At 39.6% G+C, this 16,469-nt stretch overlaps 1 protein-coding gene across 1 annotated transcript; it reads left to right on the forward strand.

Annotated features, from left to right (window-relative positions):
* Positions 1-14,235: 14,235 nt before the first annotated feature.
* LOC103990243 (transcription factor MYB26-like) lies at positions 14,236-15,401 on the forward strand. Its single transcript, XM_009409321.3, has 3 exons — positions 14,236-14,368; positions 14,516-14,645; positions 14,765-15,401. The coding sequence occupies exons 1-3, from the start codon at positions 14,236-14,238 to the stop codon at positions 15,399-15,401; spliced, it is 900 nt and encodes a 299-aa protein (XP_009407596.2).
* The last annotated feature ends 1,068 nt before the right edge of the window (positions 15,402-16,469 follow it).

Genomic DNA, 16,469 nt, shown 5'->3' on the forward strand with positions numbered 1-16,469 from the left:
ATGAATGCGTCACATGTAAATAAGATGTTTTAGAAGGTTTCAGGTGTTTTAAATATTTTTTATCTTGGATAAATACATCGTATACAAAAGAAACACATGAGTTATGCGTAACGAGAACGACTCGATGAATATCTTGAATGATTTTTTTATTGTAGACTGAGTTTCACAAGCAAAAGAGGGATATTCGTCTTGAATTTTTTTTTTTTCATAGATAGATATATCATGTACAAAAAGGATATGTTGGTCACGTCGAATGCGTTTTTTGATTTGGACGGATATATAATAATGTGTTGATAAAATGGACTTATATACGTTTATAGTATAATTTTTGACATAAATGATGGTGTGGCGCGGTGGTGAAAATTCTCGACCATTAAAATAACTAATAATAATCTCGATCAGAATGAACAAGTTAAAGAAGGGACATAAACTACGTTTCTTTTCTTTCGTGAGTTGAGGAAGGTGGATTTGACCAGTCGAGATTGGGCGATTGAGTTGGTTGGCCTGACGCATCTATGAAGAAGAATGTGGAGTGAGAGAAGGAAAGAGTTTTATATATATATATATATATATATATATATAAGCCCTTTGTCAATCGTTTTAACACGTACAGAGGTCGTTATGGGTGATAAAGGGAGAGAAAGATGGCAATGGTTTAATTAGTTAGAGGTGCAAAGGCTTATCTTTTGTGAGACTGTTGAAAAGAATAAAGACTTTTATTCTTCTTTTTTTTTTGGTGAGGGTGAGAGGTTGGGACTACGTAGGAATGGCTATGTGGGGAGAGAAGGAGACTTCTTTTCTGAGGTTGATAGGTGGGCGACTGTGTAGGAGGAAAGCCCGACCTGTTGACATTGGGATCTATGAAGATTGGTTGGCCCGACTTGGATTTCCCTATTTTACACTTGTGTTACAAGTTTTAATTATTATGGGCTGATGCTTAACATGGCGGTAAACAATTTCATTTTTAGACTGAATAGTGAGTTGTAATCTTCCATTAGCACCTCACAATAATTCTATGATCAATTTAACGACTTAGTCATCTTGAGCGTATGATCGTGGTTTACGGGCATCGTTTTGAGGAAAGTGGTTATATGATCATTTCGAGATTTTGAAAGACGTAATTGATTTGAGGAGTGATCATCATGATAATATGATTGACTCGAGGATTGGTCGAGTTGGAGTGAGATCCAACCTTGGGCGCATATATTTGCCTCATTGACATGATGAGATAATAGAGATTGAGTAAAATCCAAGCTTGTTTATTATTTTTCTTTTCTTCGATGTAAGAGCTTCGATCGTCGATTTACCATTTGGAGTAGATTGAAATTATTGTTAAAGTTTAATCACTAGCGATTGCATGGATTATCATCTTAGACCATTAGTGAATACATAGATCATCGTCGGTGGGTGCAAATGACTACTTGCCAAGTCGTCATTAAACCTTATAACATAATCAACTAATGATAAGACATTTTTGGATCCCGATCACATCACGACCCACGTCGCATCATGCTCCTGCCAAGTCAGCATGAGGGGTGCTTCCCCACGTTGAGCCGAAGCCCATACAAGGCGGCGCCTCCTAGGCGAGTCCCGTCCCGGAAAGCTCGGGATGATGCCGCTTGGCACCGTTCCGTGCATATCGGGCGGTGATCGTATAATGGTACCATCTTATCACTTGGAAAATCGATCGTCACATCAAATCTGCGTACGTACGACTGATCGTCGAGCAACAGTATAAAGGCCTCTGACTAGGGGAAAGAGAAAAAGGCCACTGACTTAATTTACGAGGGGCTCAAGCCAGGAATCTCTCGACCCTGTGTATAAGAACTCGGCCACACTCAGAGGTGTGACCGTCCTGACCAAGAGACGCATTCCCAAAGATGACGTTAACATCCCAACCCCTGATCCAATCGGTGTCAGCACTTCTTCCAAACGGTCAAGAGACATGTTCTTGGAAGATGTCGTTAACGTCCCGACCCCTGATCCAGCCAACTCTAGCACTTTGCCCAACCAACTGAGATCTCTGGACATCGACTCGTGGACCAAATCATGCTGACTCATCGACCACGACGTATAAGTTCATCAATAATTAGGAACAAATCATTACCTTATCGAATGGTTAAGAAGTAGACTTCTTGCATCTTTCTTGCTTAAGAAGTAGCCTTTGAATTCTTTTACTAACTATCTGAAAGATATGATCGGATGAAACTGAGAGTATCATTCCCGAGCATTTCCTCAAAGAAAAGTGTAACATATGAGAGTGTGATAGATGGTGTGTGGGGCCAATTGCATCATGAATGCATCGTCATGATCCAAGGGGTCATAGAGCTTCCATCAAAATGTCTCTAGATTTGATAGATAGAAATCGGACGGAATAAGTTTCTCATGAATTTAACGAGTGATAGGAGTTTCGCTCGGCAGAACCACTTAGTCCAGCTTTTAACCCTTTTGGATCTTGTGTTACATGTCATCAACTATTCATGCAAAGTTAGACTTGTCTTGTTGGTGGAGTGCACCTCGTATTGAGGTAGATATTGTTGAGACTAGATTCGATTGGCCTATTGAGGAAGCAATTACGATGGTGAAGGAGTGGCTTGTGATATTGGGTTAGTTGGTGGGACGATGACTTGGAGTTCTCTATGATGCTCAAAATTGATCTCGATTAAGAAATTTTTTTATGATTTATCAACAATTAGATTGTGTGTTATTATGAGTTATGTCAATTATGAGTGAAAGGGACAATGGTCTATATCATCCTAGTGATTCTTATTGGGTGAATCCATACAAGTCCTTAGTAAGCTGACTTAGAGTTAGATTTCCAATTGGAAAGAAAAACCATGATCACTTAGGACTCATTGATAGCATATATCTAGAATCAATCTGGATGCTCCTTTAAAGAGGTCGACTATTGTAATAAAAATTAAGAGACATGTTTCTTCGTCGATATGTTCTTATGGGACTTTCTATATTTGATTTTCTTATAATATTATTTTGAGGGCCTTCCTTTTAACGCTATGCTAAGGTCAAATTTAGTCATCAATTCAACTTGGTAAAAATGATTCGACTTAGACTTGTTTTTTAGTACTATCATACATGAAATAATAAATCATTAAGTATTTAAAACTTAAAAATCAAATATATTTATAATTTTATTAGAGCAAATAACATATCACTAGTCAATTTTAATTTATCGACTATAATATCTTTAAAAATCTTCTATAATATTTTTAAATTTTAAAATACTTTTAATTTTTTGGACGAATATCGAAAAAGAAAAAAGGTCATGGTCTGGTCTAAGGAGGGGAGGTGGGCGTGATCGATGCGATGTGCGCCGACCTGTTATCCTTCCACCGTCAAGAGATAGTGGTTATCGCTGCTCTGTGAAGCCAGCCTGACGCGGTGCCCTCTGCTCTAACAACCATGAAGCACAGGCCTTAGCCCAAGCCGCATGGCTCAGCTGCCTGACTTGGAACGGACAGGCCAGGCTTCTACACGATCGCTACCAACCCAGCTGTGGCTCCATAGACCATCCCAAGCCTCGTGTGCCCCCGCTTGGGTTACAAGCCAACGCTACCTGACTCGGTGATAGCAGCGCTTCCAAAGCTTAAGATAAGGTTTATACATCTAATTAGAATGGCGATGTGGGACTAATACAACATTCGTCCGCATGCACCAATTGTTTATTGTCTTTCTCTTCTTTGACGTAAAAGCTTCGGTTGTCATATATTGATTTATCATTCGGAGTAGATCGAAATTATCGTTAAAGTTTAATGGCTAACGATTGCATGGATCATCATCTTAGACCATTAGTGAATGCATAGATCATCATGGGTGGGTGTAAATAACTACTTGTCAAGTTTCGTCATTGAACCTTATAACATAATTAACTATAAACAAATCATTACCTTATCGAATGGTTAACAGTACTATTGTAGATTTCTTTGTGTCTTTCTTACTTACGAAGTAGACTTTGAATTCTTTTACTGACCATATGAAAGATGAAATTGAGAGTATTATTTCCGAGATTTTTTTTAAAAAAAGTACAATATATGAGTGTGAGAAATGACGTGTGGGGCCATTTGCATCGTGAATGCATCGACATGATCCAAGGGGTCATAAAGTTCTCATCAAAAATCTCTAGATTTGGTAGTTGGAAATTGGAGAGAACAAGTTTCTCATAAATTTAATGAGTGATAGGAGATTTGCTCGATAGAACCACTTAGTCAAGCTCTTAACCCTTTTGGATCTTGTGTTACATGTCATTGATGAGGATGATAATTACGATAAGACTGCATAACATCAGCTGACGCCCCACGTCTCCATCGGGCTGACAACGTCTGGCCTACACGGGCCGCAACACTAACCGAGGCTCATTAACGATCGCTTAGGCTCGATCCCTTACGCCACGCCAACAACCATGCCAGACGTCATCAGAAGATACGATCCTTCTCTCGACGAGCAGGCACGTCAGGTGACACTAAACTCCCCTATAAATACCCTTGCGCTATGGGCGCTGGGGGGGGGGGGGGGGGGGGGCACCATCGCTCATAACTTCTTCATCATCTTTGCTAACTAATATATAATATACTAGATATCGACTAGATTCTACATGTAGAGTCCTAATTGATCGAAAATAATTAAGATATCACTGATAAATCTCAATTCAATGACTCGAATATTTTATATTATCAAATTTTAAAAATACTTTTATTACTTGGATGAATATCAAGTTAATATTTGATCGAGATGTACGGTTGTACATAAAATTAAAATATATGGGGACAAATAATTTATTTAACATATTTTATATTATCAAATTTTGAAATACATTGATTATTTGGATGAATATCAAGTTAATATTTGACCGAGATGTACATCAAATTAAAACGTATGCAGACAAATATTTCATTTTCAACATTACAAGAATATATATATATTATTTTCAGCACCTCTATTAAAAATATACATAATACGGTAAAAAAAGGTGGTGGTTTGGTCAAAGTGGGACAGGTGGGCATATGGTGGGAACTGCATGCGCCGGCCTGTTATCCTTCCACCGTCGAGAGCGAGAGGTAGTCGCTGCTCTGTGAAGCCAGCCTGACGCGGTGCCCTCCGCTTTAAGCAAACCATGTGGCTCAGGCTTTCGCCGAGGCCACGTAGCTCAACTACTTGACTTGGAAACGGGCACGCCGGTTATATACACAGTTGCACCCAACTCATCTGGCCCAAAGAACCATCCCTGCCACCTCGTTGCCCCCACTCGGGTTACAAGCCACCGCTACCCGGCTCGGCGATAAGGCATCGCCCAAACCTTAACATAAGGATTTTGATGATTAGAAGCAGTAAAGATGTGGGACAAAGACGACATACTTCCTCGCTTCCGTCTGCAGCGATTCATGCACCAAATGCTTTGGAGAAGAGACGAACTGCGTTGCGCATTTGGGAGAGGCTGGATTTAGTTGTATTCTTCGTAGAGATGGAGGAAATTTCTCATCTGATTAACAACTATTAGCAATCTGTGTTTTGCTCTTCTGTTCAGCTTCCACAAGTCATCAGATGTGTCTGCTTCAGATCGAGGAAGGCATTGGCAACAACTCTGAATCAACATATATACTTGAGAAATAATTTTTTGTGCATGATTTATGGGAGGCTAAACGAAATCTCCATAGCCAGAAATGGAGGGATGACAAACATCTTGTCACAGGAAAATGCTACGAACTTGGTGAGTTTTCACATGGTTCAAGAAAACAACAGATACAGAGATAAGCCTTGTATGGGACTTGATTGACTAGAACTGTAGCTCATGGACTGATGCTTCGATGAACTCAAAAATATGGTGAAACTGATGTGAAGTTATGATCAAGTCGGGGCGACATGGCCATCCGTCTTCGAGGACACGAAATGACTCGAGGAGCAGTCATCTTAATGATGCGGCCAACTCGAGCAAAAGGTCGTCTTGAAGAAGCGGCAACCAACTCGAGGAGCGATCGATTGCCGATAAAATGGAGTTCAAATTCTTTCACTAGATATCTGAAAGAAGTGATCGAGGTGAGAAAAAGATGAGAGTATTATTTTTGGATATTTTCTCAAAATGTAATAGGAAAAGCTCGACATACGAGGGTGTTGGAGGTGATTGTTGGTGCCATTTGCACCCTGAATGTAGCATAAACATGCTTTGAGGGGTCAAAGCTTCCGTCAAAAATCTCCAGATGAAAATTATAAGGGATAAGTTCTTGAAAAGAACAATGACTCGAACTAAATTCAAGATAGGAAAATGAATACTATAATCACTCAAAGCTTATTATTAGTAGTGTTAATTTTGAAATCGATTCAAATACTCCTACGAAGAGGAAGGTAGAGGCCTCTTATCTAACATCGATTCGATTGTTACAACAAAAATTGAGAGAGATATCTCTTTATCAACATATTTTTTCAAGACTTGTTATGTTTAATTTTTTATGATATTGTCACGAGGATTCTCTTTCTAGCATCAATATGATAAGGTCTATTTTGATCATCAACTTGAACTAATGAATTTGATCTAACTTGCATGAGGAATTTTTTTTCTCAAAATAAATAATGTATGTATCGACGATAAGTGCTCGCTAGTGTTAATTATATCTGGGGTTTCTTTGATAATGTATTTATAACCCATAAATATTCATTTAGCAAATTTCAAAATAAAAATATACTTATGAGAATGGTATAATTTTTATAATTATCAATTTGCTTAGAGAATTTACTTCAAAGATGCTCAACTGGTAGCACATACTAAACAAGTTTTTTGCTCTCTACTGTAGCTAATATAGTCAAGTCCGGTCAGCATTGATTACATTCTGTGTTGGAGTCCTAATTGATCAAAAATATTATATCTTTAAAAATCTTATATTAAAAGTTTAACAATAATTTATGTAATATATATATATATATATATTTCTAAATTTTAAAATACTTTTATTTTTTGGACTAATATCGAAAAAAAAGGTGTTGGTTCGGTCTTAGGAGCGAGGTGGGCGTGGTGGATGCGATGTGCGTCGACCTGTTATCCTCCCACCGTCAAGAGCGAGTGGTTATCGTTGCTCTGTGAAGCCAGCCTGACGCGGTGTCCTCTGCTCTCAGAACCATGGGGATCGAGCCTTCGCCCAAGCCGCATGGTTCAGCTACCTGACTTGGAACGGGCAGGCCAGGCTTCTACACGATCGCAACCAACCCATCTGTGGTTCCTTTGACCATTCCAAACCTCACGTGCCCCCCGCTTGGGTTACAAGCCAACGCTACCTGGCTCGGCGCTCGAGGCGCTTCCAAAGCTTAAGATAAGGTGTATACCTGTAAATAGAATGGCGATGTGGGACAATTACAACATGCTTCCTCCCTGCCCTATGCAGCGATTCATGCACCAATTGCTTTGGAGAAGAGGCAAACTGCATCGATCGATGCGTGATCCTGTTGTGCATTTAGAATCTGTGAGAAGCTTGAATCAGTTTTACTTTTCGTAGAAATTGAGGAAGATATTGGCAAGGCTTAATTCCATAACGTACATATACATATATAAATCTGGAAGATTTTGATCAGTATGAAACTTTGAATTGACCCGAGTTGAGAAACTTTATGTAGTCGATAAAACTGAGTAAATTATGTGACACTGTCTATTGCGTTAATTAAAGAGAAGATGCATGATGATTTTTATCATCCCGATCAAGATTTTGACTAATCAAGTTAGGCCCAAGAAGGTTTTAGCAAGAACAATAACTTGAACTAAATTTAAGACAGGAAAAGGAATACTATAATCACTCAAAACCTCTTATTAGTAGTATTGATTTTGAAATCGATTGAAATACTCCTACAAAGAGGAAGGTAGAGGTCTCTTACCTAACATCCATTGTTACAACAAAAGTTGAGAAAGAGGTTTCTTTATCAACATATTCTCACAAGACTTGTTATGTTTATTTTTTTATGATATTGTCACTAGGATTCTCTTTCTTTCTGGTATCAATATGATTAGGTCGATCATCAACTTGAACTAATAAATTTGATTTAACTTAGATGATGATTTTTTTTCTCAAAAAAATAAATAATATACGTATCCCGTATCTCTTATCTGGTTCAAGGCCAATAAGTGTTCGGTAGTATTAACTATATTTGAAATTTTTTTGATAAAATCTCTGTCTATGTGTATATAAACCCATAAATACTCATTTAGCAAATTTCAAAATAAAAATATACTTATGAGAATGATATAATTTTTATAATTATTAATTTGCTTAGAGAATTTACTTCAAAGAAGCTCAACTGGTAGCACATACTAAACAAGTTTTTTGCTCTCTACTGTAGTTAATATAGCTAAGTCCGGTTAGCATTGATTACATTCTGTGTTGGAGTCCTAATTGATCAAAAATAATATATCTTTAAAATTCTTATATTAAAAGTTTAACAATAATTTATGTAATCTATATATTTCTAAATTTTAAAATATTTTTAATTTTTGGGACTAATATCGAAAAAAAAGAAAAGAAAAAAGGTGGTGGTTTGGTCTAAGGAGCGAGGTGGGCGTGGTGGGATGCGATGTGCGCCGACTTGTTATCCTCCCACCGTCAAGAGCGAGTGGTCATCGCTGCTCTGTGAAGCCAGCCTGACGCGGTGCCCGCTGCTCTAAGAACCATGGGGATCGGGCCTTCGCCCAGGCTGCATGGCTCAAGCTACCTGACTTGGAACGGGCAGGCCAGGCTTCAAGACGATCGCAACCAACCCATCTGTGGTTCCTTTGACCATTCCAAACCTCACGTGCCCCCGCTTGGGTTACAAGCCAACGCTACCTGGCTCAGCGATCGAGGCGCTTCCAAAGCTTAAGATAAGGTTTATACCTCTAATTAAAATGGCGATGTGGGACAAATACAACATTCTTCCTCCCTGCCCTATGCAGCGATTCATGCACCAATTTCTTTGGAGAAGAGGCAAACTGCATCGATCGAGCGTGATCCTGTTGTGCATTAGGATCTGTGAGAAGCTGGAATCAGTTTTATTCTTCATAGAAATTGAGGAAGATATTGGCAAGGCTGAATTCCATAACGTACATATACATATATAAATCTGGAAGATTTTGATCAGTATGAAACCTACTCGAGTATATACTTGCAAACTGAGCAGCAGAAGTACAAAGCTCAGCAATACGGTCTGCTGCATAATTTATAGGGAGCTTTGTTACAGGAAAATGCTTGGCATCCTGTTATAACTGGTGAGCTTTCTTTCACATGTTACAAGAAGACAACAGACATAGTGATGAGCCTTCTCTAGTACTTGACTAGATCAAGCTCATCCTAAGAGTTTGTGCAACCTACATTATTATCAAGAGACCGAGTTCAGTTTCCCCAAAGAACTCGAGTGATTTGTATGGATTTTGTTTGGACGAAGGCAAGTAGCATGAAAAGAAGGCAAATATGGGAGAGAGGTGGTGATACGGTGGATGTTGGTGATGATCATATCAGCTCGACTTAGTATAGACCTTGTTTGCTCGATGGTCGATCTATATAAAGATCAAGATTAGATGAAATTTCTGATATGACTCCTCTAATGATCTCCTAGAACGAAAGACAAAAGTTTCAAGTAAATAATAATTGATCTCAATTATTATAACACGATGGGCTTAACCCGAATGAATATTCTACCATATGAGTGAAATATTCCTTCAACGTTTTACGTTGATTAATATCCATATAACTCAATTGTTGATCAGGATTTGTTTTTTTTCTGACTGATTATGCTGTCATATATCGTGTGGAATAAATATTTTTGGAAACTTTTTTTTATTCAAAGTGGGTGCATAGCGATATATTATTACTGCCTTTGATGTATTCCAGGGGACAAAATTTTCTTGCACTGTTACATGTTTGGGATGGGTTGATGGCCGAAGAAGGACGCAGTACATCTGCTCACGTCAGGTTAGGCATGCAGAGAGAAAGAGCTGCATGGGAGATGAAGCAAGCAGAAAGGACAATTGAAGAGGTGAAGTCAATATACACGGGATCTGCAGTTAAGATGATGCAAGATTGGGCTTTGAGTTGATCTCATCTTGGAGATCATCAATTGTGACTCCTGAAACCTATTATACGATCGGTAAAACACATTAATGCTTATTGTAGAAACTTGGTAGTTTCTCTGTCACCTTCAAGAGGTTGGAGTAGATTGACATAAATTATATGCTTGAGTTACGTTGCATGGCTACGTAGGAGAAGATATTGTTGGTGGAATTTGTCCTTTGCCTGCGTTCAGTTGCTGTGCACATAATGGCAATAAGATCTCCACACCCCGAAAGCTATAAATAATACTGTAGAAATGTACATATCAAATTTGCAATGCTAAACACACATAGAGAAAGAGAGAGACAGAAATTGGCAACGACATTATCTTTTGTTTGTGGATTGGGACTTCTCTCACGATCATTGCCATGAAGAAAAGGAAAAGGAGTTCAGTGTAGTAGGTATCCTAAACAAGCAGACCAAATTTGCAATGCTAAACTCACACGGGAGAGAGAGAGAGAGAGAGAGAGAGAACCAAATTTTCTATTGTTTGAGGATGGGGTTTTCTCTCAAGGGCATTGCCATGAAGAGAAGGAAAAAAGTACCCTAAATAAGCAACCATCTTCTTTCTTTGGCACCGCAAGCGTCCACAGATAACATACTACATGAACCATGGACCTTATCTTCCTGCAGTTAAGTAGGGTAGGTAAGGCTTGCACATTATTCAGCACTCACGGCTTTCAGTTTCAGATACGGCTCAAGAATCTGGTCCTTTGCTTCAACTCTCCGCTCAAGCTCGATCGACCGGTTCTTTTCCTCCATTTGAGGACTACCACAACAAATGGGAAACATAGTTGTCACCTTGTGCATAGAGCAGCGACTTGGAAGTCGATCAGTTCTTGTCATGGATTCCTCCAGATTCTGGAAAGAAACAAAGGACCATCAATGCCATGCATTGATTCTTTGGCAACTTAACAGAGTAACATGCATGCAAGTCACCGGTGAACAATGTACAATCTTGAACCCACAAATTGGCTGCTTCCCTTATATTTCTTTCACTACAAGCAAGCCATCCATCATAGGCTCCACATCTGACCATTTGTAGCTCCACATGTGACGGGTAAGAAAGGATCAGCTGTTTACTTTTCCTACTAAGAGCAAGGGGAAAGAATTCCTCGCAGAATTGTTAGAGGGAATCTACTTGGAAGTCTTGTGAGATGGAAAGCTAACATTGTTCTATCATTGGCATGCAAGCTTATTAATTGCATGCTCTTTTGAATCAAACTGTTTATTGGAAAAATCTGCTAATGATAGATTAATACATCTTTATCGAGTGGAAGTGATGCAAACTGTTTACTCGTAAGGATAGGCGATACCATTTCAAATTGAGTTGGACGTCAATTTAATTCAAAATTTTAAAGTTAATAAATTATAGGTTAGACTCGAATGTATATCATTCGGCTTTCTTGATGTTTATCAATATGAGACTATTTTCTTCGTCATCTTTTTCAATCTCTCCTCACACATGAACATCTTCTTTGAACATAATTACCTGAAAGGAGCTTGCATCAGATAACTAAAACCAGATGACTCATGTGGCATTTTCTTGACAGTGTTCCAAGATGTGTTCTTTCCGTAATAGATGCACATCTTTGTCTTGTATGATGGAACAGTAGAAAGCCCGATGAACTGCTACTGATGCTTTCCTGATTTGTAAAAGATGGCAGAAGAAATAAGTGTGAAGTTAATGAGAACTATCAAAGAAATTTTGGCATTGACTTTTCTCTTCCACCGTGACTTTTGTCCGAACATTGAGAGTGTGTTTCCTCAGTTTAAGAGCCCCAGTCAAATTATAGCTTTCATGTCTTCCTGACATTTCCTTTAATTTGATCATGATCTACATATTTTCTCTTGCTAATTCTTTTGTTTCTGTTGATGACAACTTTTTCTCTTGGAACAAAGTTTTCTGGAGGAAAGAGAAACAGCTTCTACCATGCTATCTGTAATGTATTCATATAGCATCAAGACATTCTTTTTCTGATAGAAAGAAACGTTGCCTCGCTTCATTAATGCGGTATTAATACTTCGAATGAGTGAGCTGAGAACGGCAAAACAGCAGATGAGAGCTATAAAGAAAGCAGGGAAGTAGGTAAGACCGTGTCATGAGCAAAGCATACTCTCTAAGCAATCATCACTCGGCTGACGAAGGAGACCATGCAGCATTAAGGCATCCGCCTGTTGGATGATGACTTGTCAGCGGAGTGTCATTTTTGATCCGGATGTAGCAGGCTTCATGTCAGTTAGAAGTGTCAGCCCATCCATTCCTGCAGATACTGACCAAATAAGAATGAAGTAATGAGGAAAAGAACAACGACAAGATGAACGATGAGAACTCACGATCAATGACACTGTGTTCATATCTGAAGAGGAACATGCCAAATGCTCCCAAGTGTATCAAGTCTAGATGTATAGAAAAAAGCCAAGATTTTGATCCAAGAAGCACTTAATGTTCCGCTCCGCAAGCATTGATTCATTCGCCACATCGATAACGTAGAAGTGTCGATAGCCATAAGTTTGCAGTGATTTCATGCTTATTGCTGCATGTTTTCCATCAAAAACAATAAGGAAAGAGAAGATTAAACGCAGGTAACTGTAGGAGAGTTCACAAGGATTGGAAGTTGAGGCCTCACATCTGTTGAACGTGGGGAAGGCAGGCCACCGAGGAGAGTGTGCGGTGTCCCCATCCCTACTCCAATGAACTGCTGACAGTACTGGCTTGCTTGCCATTAGAAGGCGAGCTGTGGCCCCAAAGTATTGAAGCCAGCAACAAGGACACAAGACACTTAAAACCTCCTCTCTCTCTCTCTCTCTCTCTCTCTCTCTCTCTCTCTAAGGGGATCTCACTGTAACGTGCTTGTCTTGTTTCCTTCTCTCGTTTCCTACTGCATGGCCCATGTATTATAGGAGACTGTTGGTGTGCTGACGCTGGCAAGCCGAGGGCTGCAGAGTTGGAGAGGTTCCTGATCCTATACTTGGCATGGGGCAAAAGTCAACTCATAAAAAGAGATTGATTCTCGCAAGAGAACCCATCAATTGCAGCACTCTTTAGCTCTGCTGATGCAATGCAACAAAATTATCAGAGCAAGTGTTGCAAGACAATCCCATTGACTTCTTTTACCAGCATATATAAAAAGTACAGTGTCAGATATATAAGTTGTCAGCAAGCAAGCAAACTATTTTTACCTGTTCTTGGAACTCCTTTTCTCTGTGAAGATAGCATTGCCTGTTACTACAATCTTGTGTGGTTGATTCTTATCATTTTTGTCTTTCAGCATCTGAGTCAATAGTCTATAACTCTAATACTTGTAGGAACTAATGGAGATTCTCTTTCTACTTATTTTAGTTGCTTGATCTTTTTTCATGTTAATAGAAAAGGAGAGATCTAACTCACGACTAGAGCTGTGTAGTTTATGCCACATTGTACTCCAGTCCAGAGTAGGTCACCACCTACCTAACTATAACAATGCAAGATATAAGATGGATGCATATGTAGGTAATGCCACTGGTTGCACTGGTGGCACCTTTCTATCCTCTTAGGAACTCCAGATCTCATTTTCACTGAGTTATGTACCCTAGAAAGAATGTAAGAAAGAACTGAAACTAAGTTCATACAAAGGAAAGGTTAGAATAAAAAGATATGAGCACCAGAGCTCTGAAATAGCATGCTATGAGGACTCTAGCCTAGTCTGTAGAACTTCCCCAAAAAATTAACATTGTTGTTTTGCTACTACAAGCATTGAATCCTTTTGACAGAGGGAAGCTACCACATTGTTCATTCCTCCCTCTTAAAGGAGTCTCTTCAATAAACAATGTCCTCCCACAGTCAAACTGGCAAGCAGTTGCTGCCTCATCTAGGTCTCCATATTGAGTCATCCTAGTACAACCACTCCACATTAAATTCCTCACCAGGGTATCCATCTCCTGGCACTACTGCAGACCTGCATGGGGGTTTCAGTGATAAGGCTAGACCCATGACTCTCTCTCTCTCTCTCTCTCTCTCTCTCTCTCTCTATTAGTCTTCAACATCCTTTTCCCTCTAGTTGGGTGATGTTTGGCACTTGACACAGTGTCGTTTTTTGGCATGTGTGGCAGGATCACAGGAGGAGAGGCACTCAAGTTGAAAGGTAGGAGAAGGGTGGGGGAAGAAGTTGGCAACTAATAGATGGGCCATCACTCATGCTGCAACAAGCAAAAGGTCAGGAGGGGCCTCTGGTCACCTGAGGAAGATGAGAAGCTCATAAAGTACATTTCCACCTACGGCCATGGTTGCTGGAGCTCAGTCCCGAGATTAGCAGGTTCTTTTCTACATGACAACATCTGATTTAGAACTTGACATGTTACTTTCTTCCACCTTCTTCCTTTTCTACTGTGTGTGCGCGCGCGTGTGTGCGTGTTTGGTGTGTGGGACTTTGCAAGGTGTGAATGAATTGGCAATGGCGCAGGGCTGCAAAGATGTGGCAAAAGCTGCAGGCTTAGATGGATCAATTATCTCAGACCTGACTTGAAAAGAGGGAGCTTCACTCCCCAAGAAGAATCTCTAATAATTGAGCTCCACAGAATGCTTGGCAACAGGTAATAGGGTTTACGGTCTTCTCCTTCCTTCAGAAAACTAGGCAACAGTATCTGATTTCCCATTCCAAGTGTGTGGTTCACAGTGTCATCATCATAGGATCATATCGTCTCTTCTGCAGATGGTCACAGATAGCCAAGCAACTCCCAGGAAGAACAGACAACGAGGTCAAGAACTTCTGGAACTCCACCATAAAGAAGAAACTCGTCTCTCAGGCCATGGATAACCTCAACCCCATGCCTTGTGCTGATGAACTGCTTCCATTGAGCACGTATCGAAATCAGCTCTTCTGTGGCCCAGAGCAGTATTACTTCTTGAATGGAATCAACCTACCGGTAGGCTACGACAGCCCTGACCTGCCCGGCTTCGTCGCCGATGGTGTAACTTCCAGCTCGACGTGGTCTTTGGATCCTCGCCATCACAACCACCTGCAACACAACAACAACAACGGCAACAATCTCCTGGTGTTCAACGAAGAACTCACGCTTCCTTTGCATTACACAGAAGCCATTAAACATGCAACCACAAGTTTCGCAGTCAACTGCGATCAATCCCTGGAGACCCAGGACTCGATCATCCAGTGTTTTGCGGCACCGAATGAGTGCCCTAACGCCCGGCCTCTCTCGAACAACCCTCAGGGTTCCATGAACACGGTGAGGTTCAAGGATGCGATCATGGCGTCATCGTCTGCACCAGCGGTGGTGCTCGGTGACAGCCTCGCTGATATCTCTGGTGTGCAAACTCATTGGATAGAGTAGGGCGTAGGTTCTCCTGGACAAGAATAAAGGTCGTATAAATCTGGATAGAAAATTAACATGGAGAAGAGAAGATCGAGTTGCTGCCGCTATCATGTAAGCGTTAAATATGCATACATCTGTGTGGGAGCTTTCTTAGAACTGTCAGATCGACATTTTAATATATATATATATATATATATATATATATTGGTGGCAGTCTATGCCTTGTAATGGATAATGGATACAAGAGAAGTGCAACATCTATGGTACGTCATGCATCGCTGTCTTTCTGTAATGTTTTCTTGGGTTTTATGTCCAATATCTTATTATGGTACACTTCAATTCATCTTTTTGGTCCATAAATACTTGGAGGAGAACATTATAATACTAATCCTTGAACTTGGGAGAACATTTTAATTGGGTTTTGGTTTATGTCTTTTGACACTTTCAAGATTATTAATATTTCATTCAAATTTTATTGTTAGGTTTCTTATATAAATCTTGCCAAAAGTTGGTCTGAGTTGAACAATAAGGGGATTATCGATCCGACATAAATATTAATGACAAACATTACCTAATGTACCTATATCAAAATTGGCCAATCATAGTCTGCATATATTGAATCTTGATATTTTAACCAAAAAAGTTTCAATTCTTCATTCCCTTTTTCCTACAACTATCACATTGAGTTTAATTTTCAAAGATCAAGCAAACATTATTTTTATTAATTTAAATTAGGTTAAAGAGATGAATCAAATTATTTAGTGAAATTAGCTTGCTATCAATGATTATGAATCGAAGCTAACCTCAGAATTTGATTGGAATAAGAATCAATCGACATATACAAGAATCTAAAAGTCTTAACAAAGTTTGCTAAAAAAATATTGATGTGATTAGAATGCTTGGTCTCATCAACAAGTACTTATCTCGCTCTCTCATCCCATCTCTAGAGTGATGACCAGTACAGTGAATAGTCCAACTCAATTAAAGCACCGAGACCAAAAGCATGACGAACTGAAACCACTGCACGGGGAATTTACCAGAAGTACCTCCTCATAGAATTAAATGCCAGCATCGCATAAATCCCCC

The sequence above is a fragment of the Musa acuminata genome, chromosome BXJ2-6, assembly GCF_036884655.1.
Source record: "Musa acuminata AAA Group cultivar baxijiao chromosome BXJ2-6, Cavendish_Baxijiao_AAA, whole genome shotgun sequence".
In the NCBI taxonomy this organism is placed as follows: Eukaryota; Viridiplantae; Streptophyta; class Magnoliopsida; order Zingiberales; family Musaceae; genus Musa; species Musa acuminata.

What these genes read in the sequence shown, in the direction of transcription:
- LOC103990243 (XM_009409321.3), top strand. Translation starts at nt 14,236, where the DNA reads ATGGGCCATCACTCATGCTGCAACAAGCAAAAGGTCAGGAGGGGCCTC. An exon ending in CTCAGTCCCGAGATTAGCAG is followed by an intron (nt 14,369 to 14,515) that starts GTTCTTTTCTAC and finishes GCAATGGCGCAG; the next exon opens with GGCTGCAAAGATGTGGCAAA. An exon ending in CACAGAATGCTTGGCAACAG is followed by an intron (nt 14,646 to 14,764) that starts GTAATAGGGTTT and finishes TCTCTTCTGCAG; the next exon opens with ATGGTCACAGATAGCCAAGC.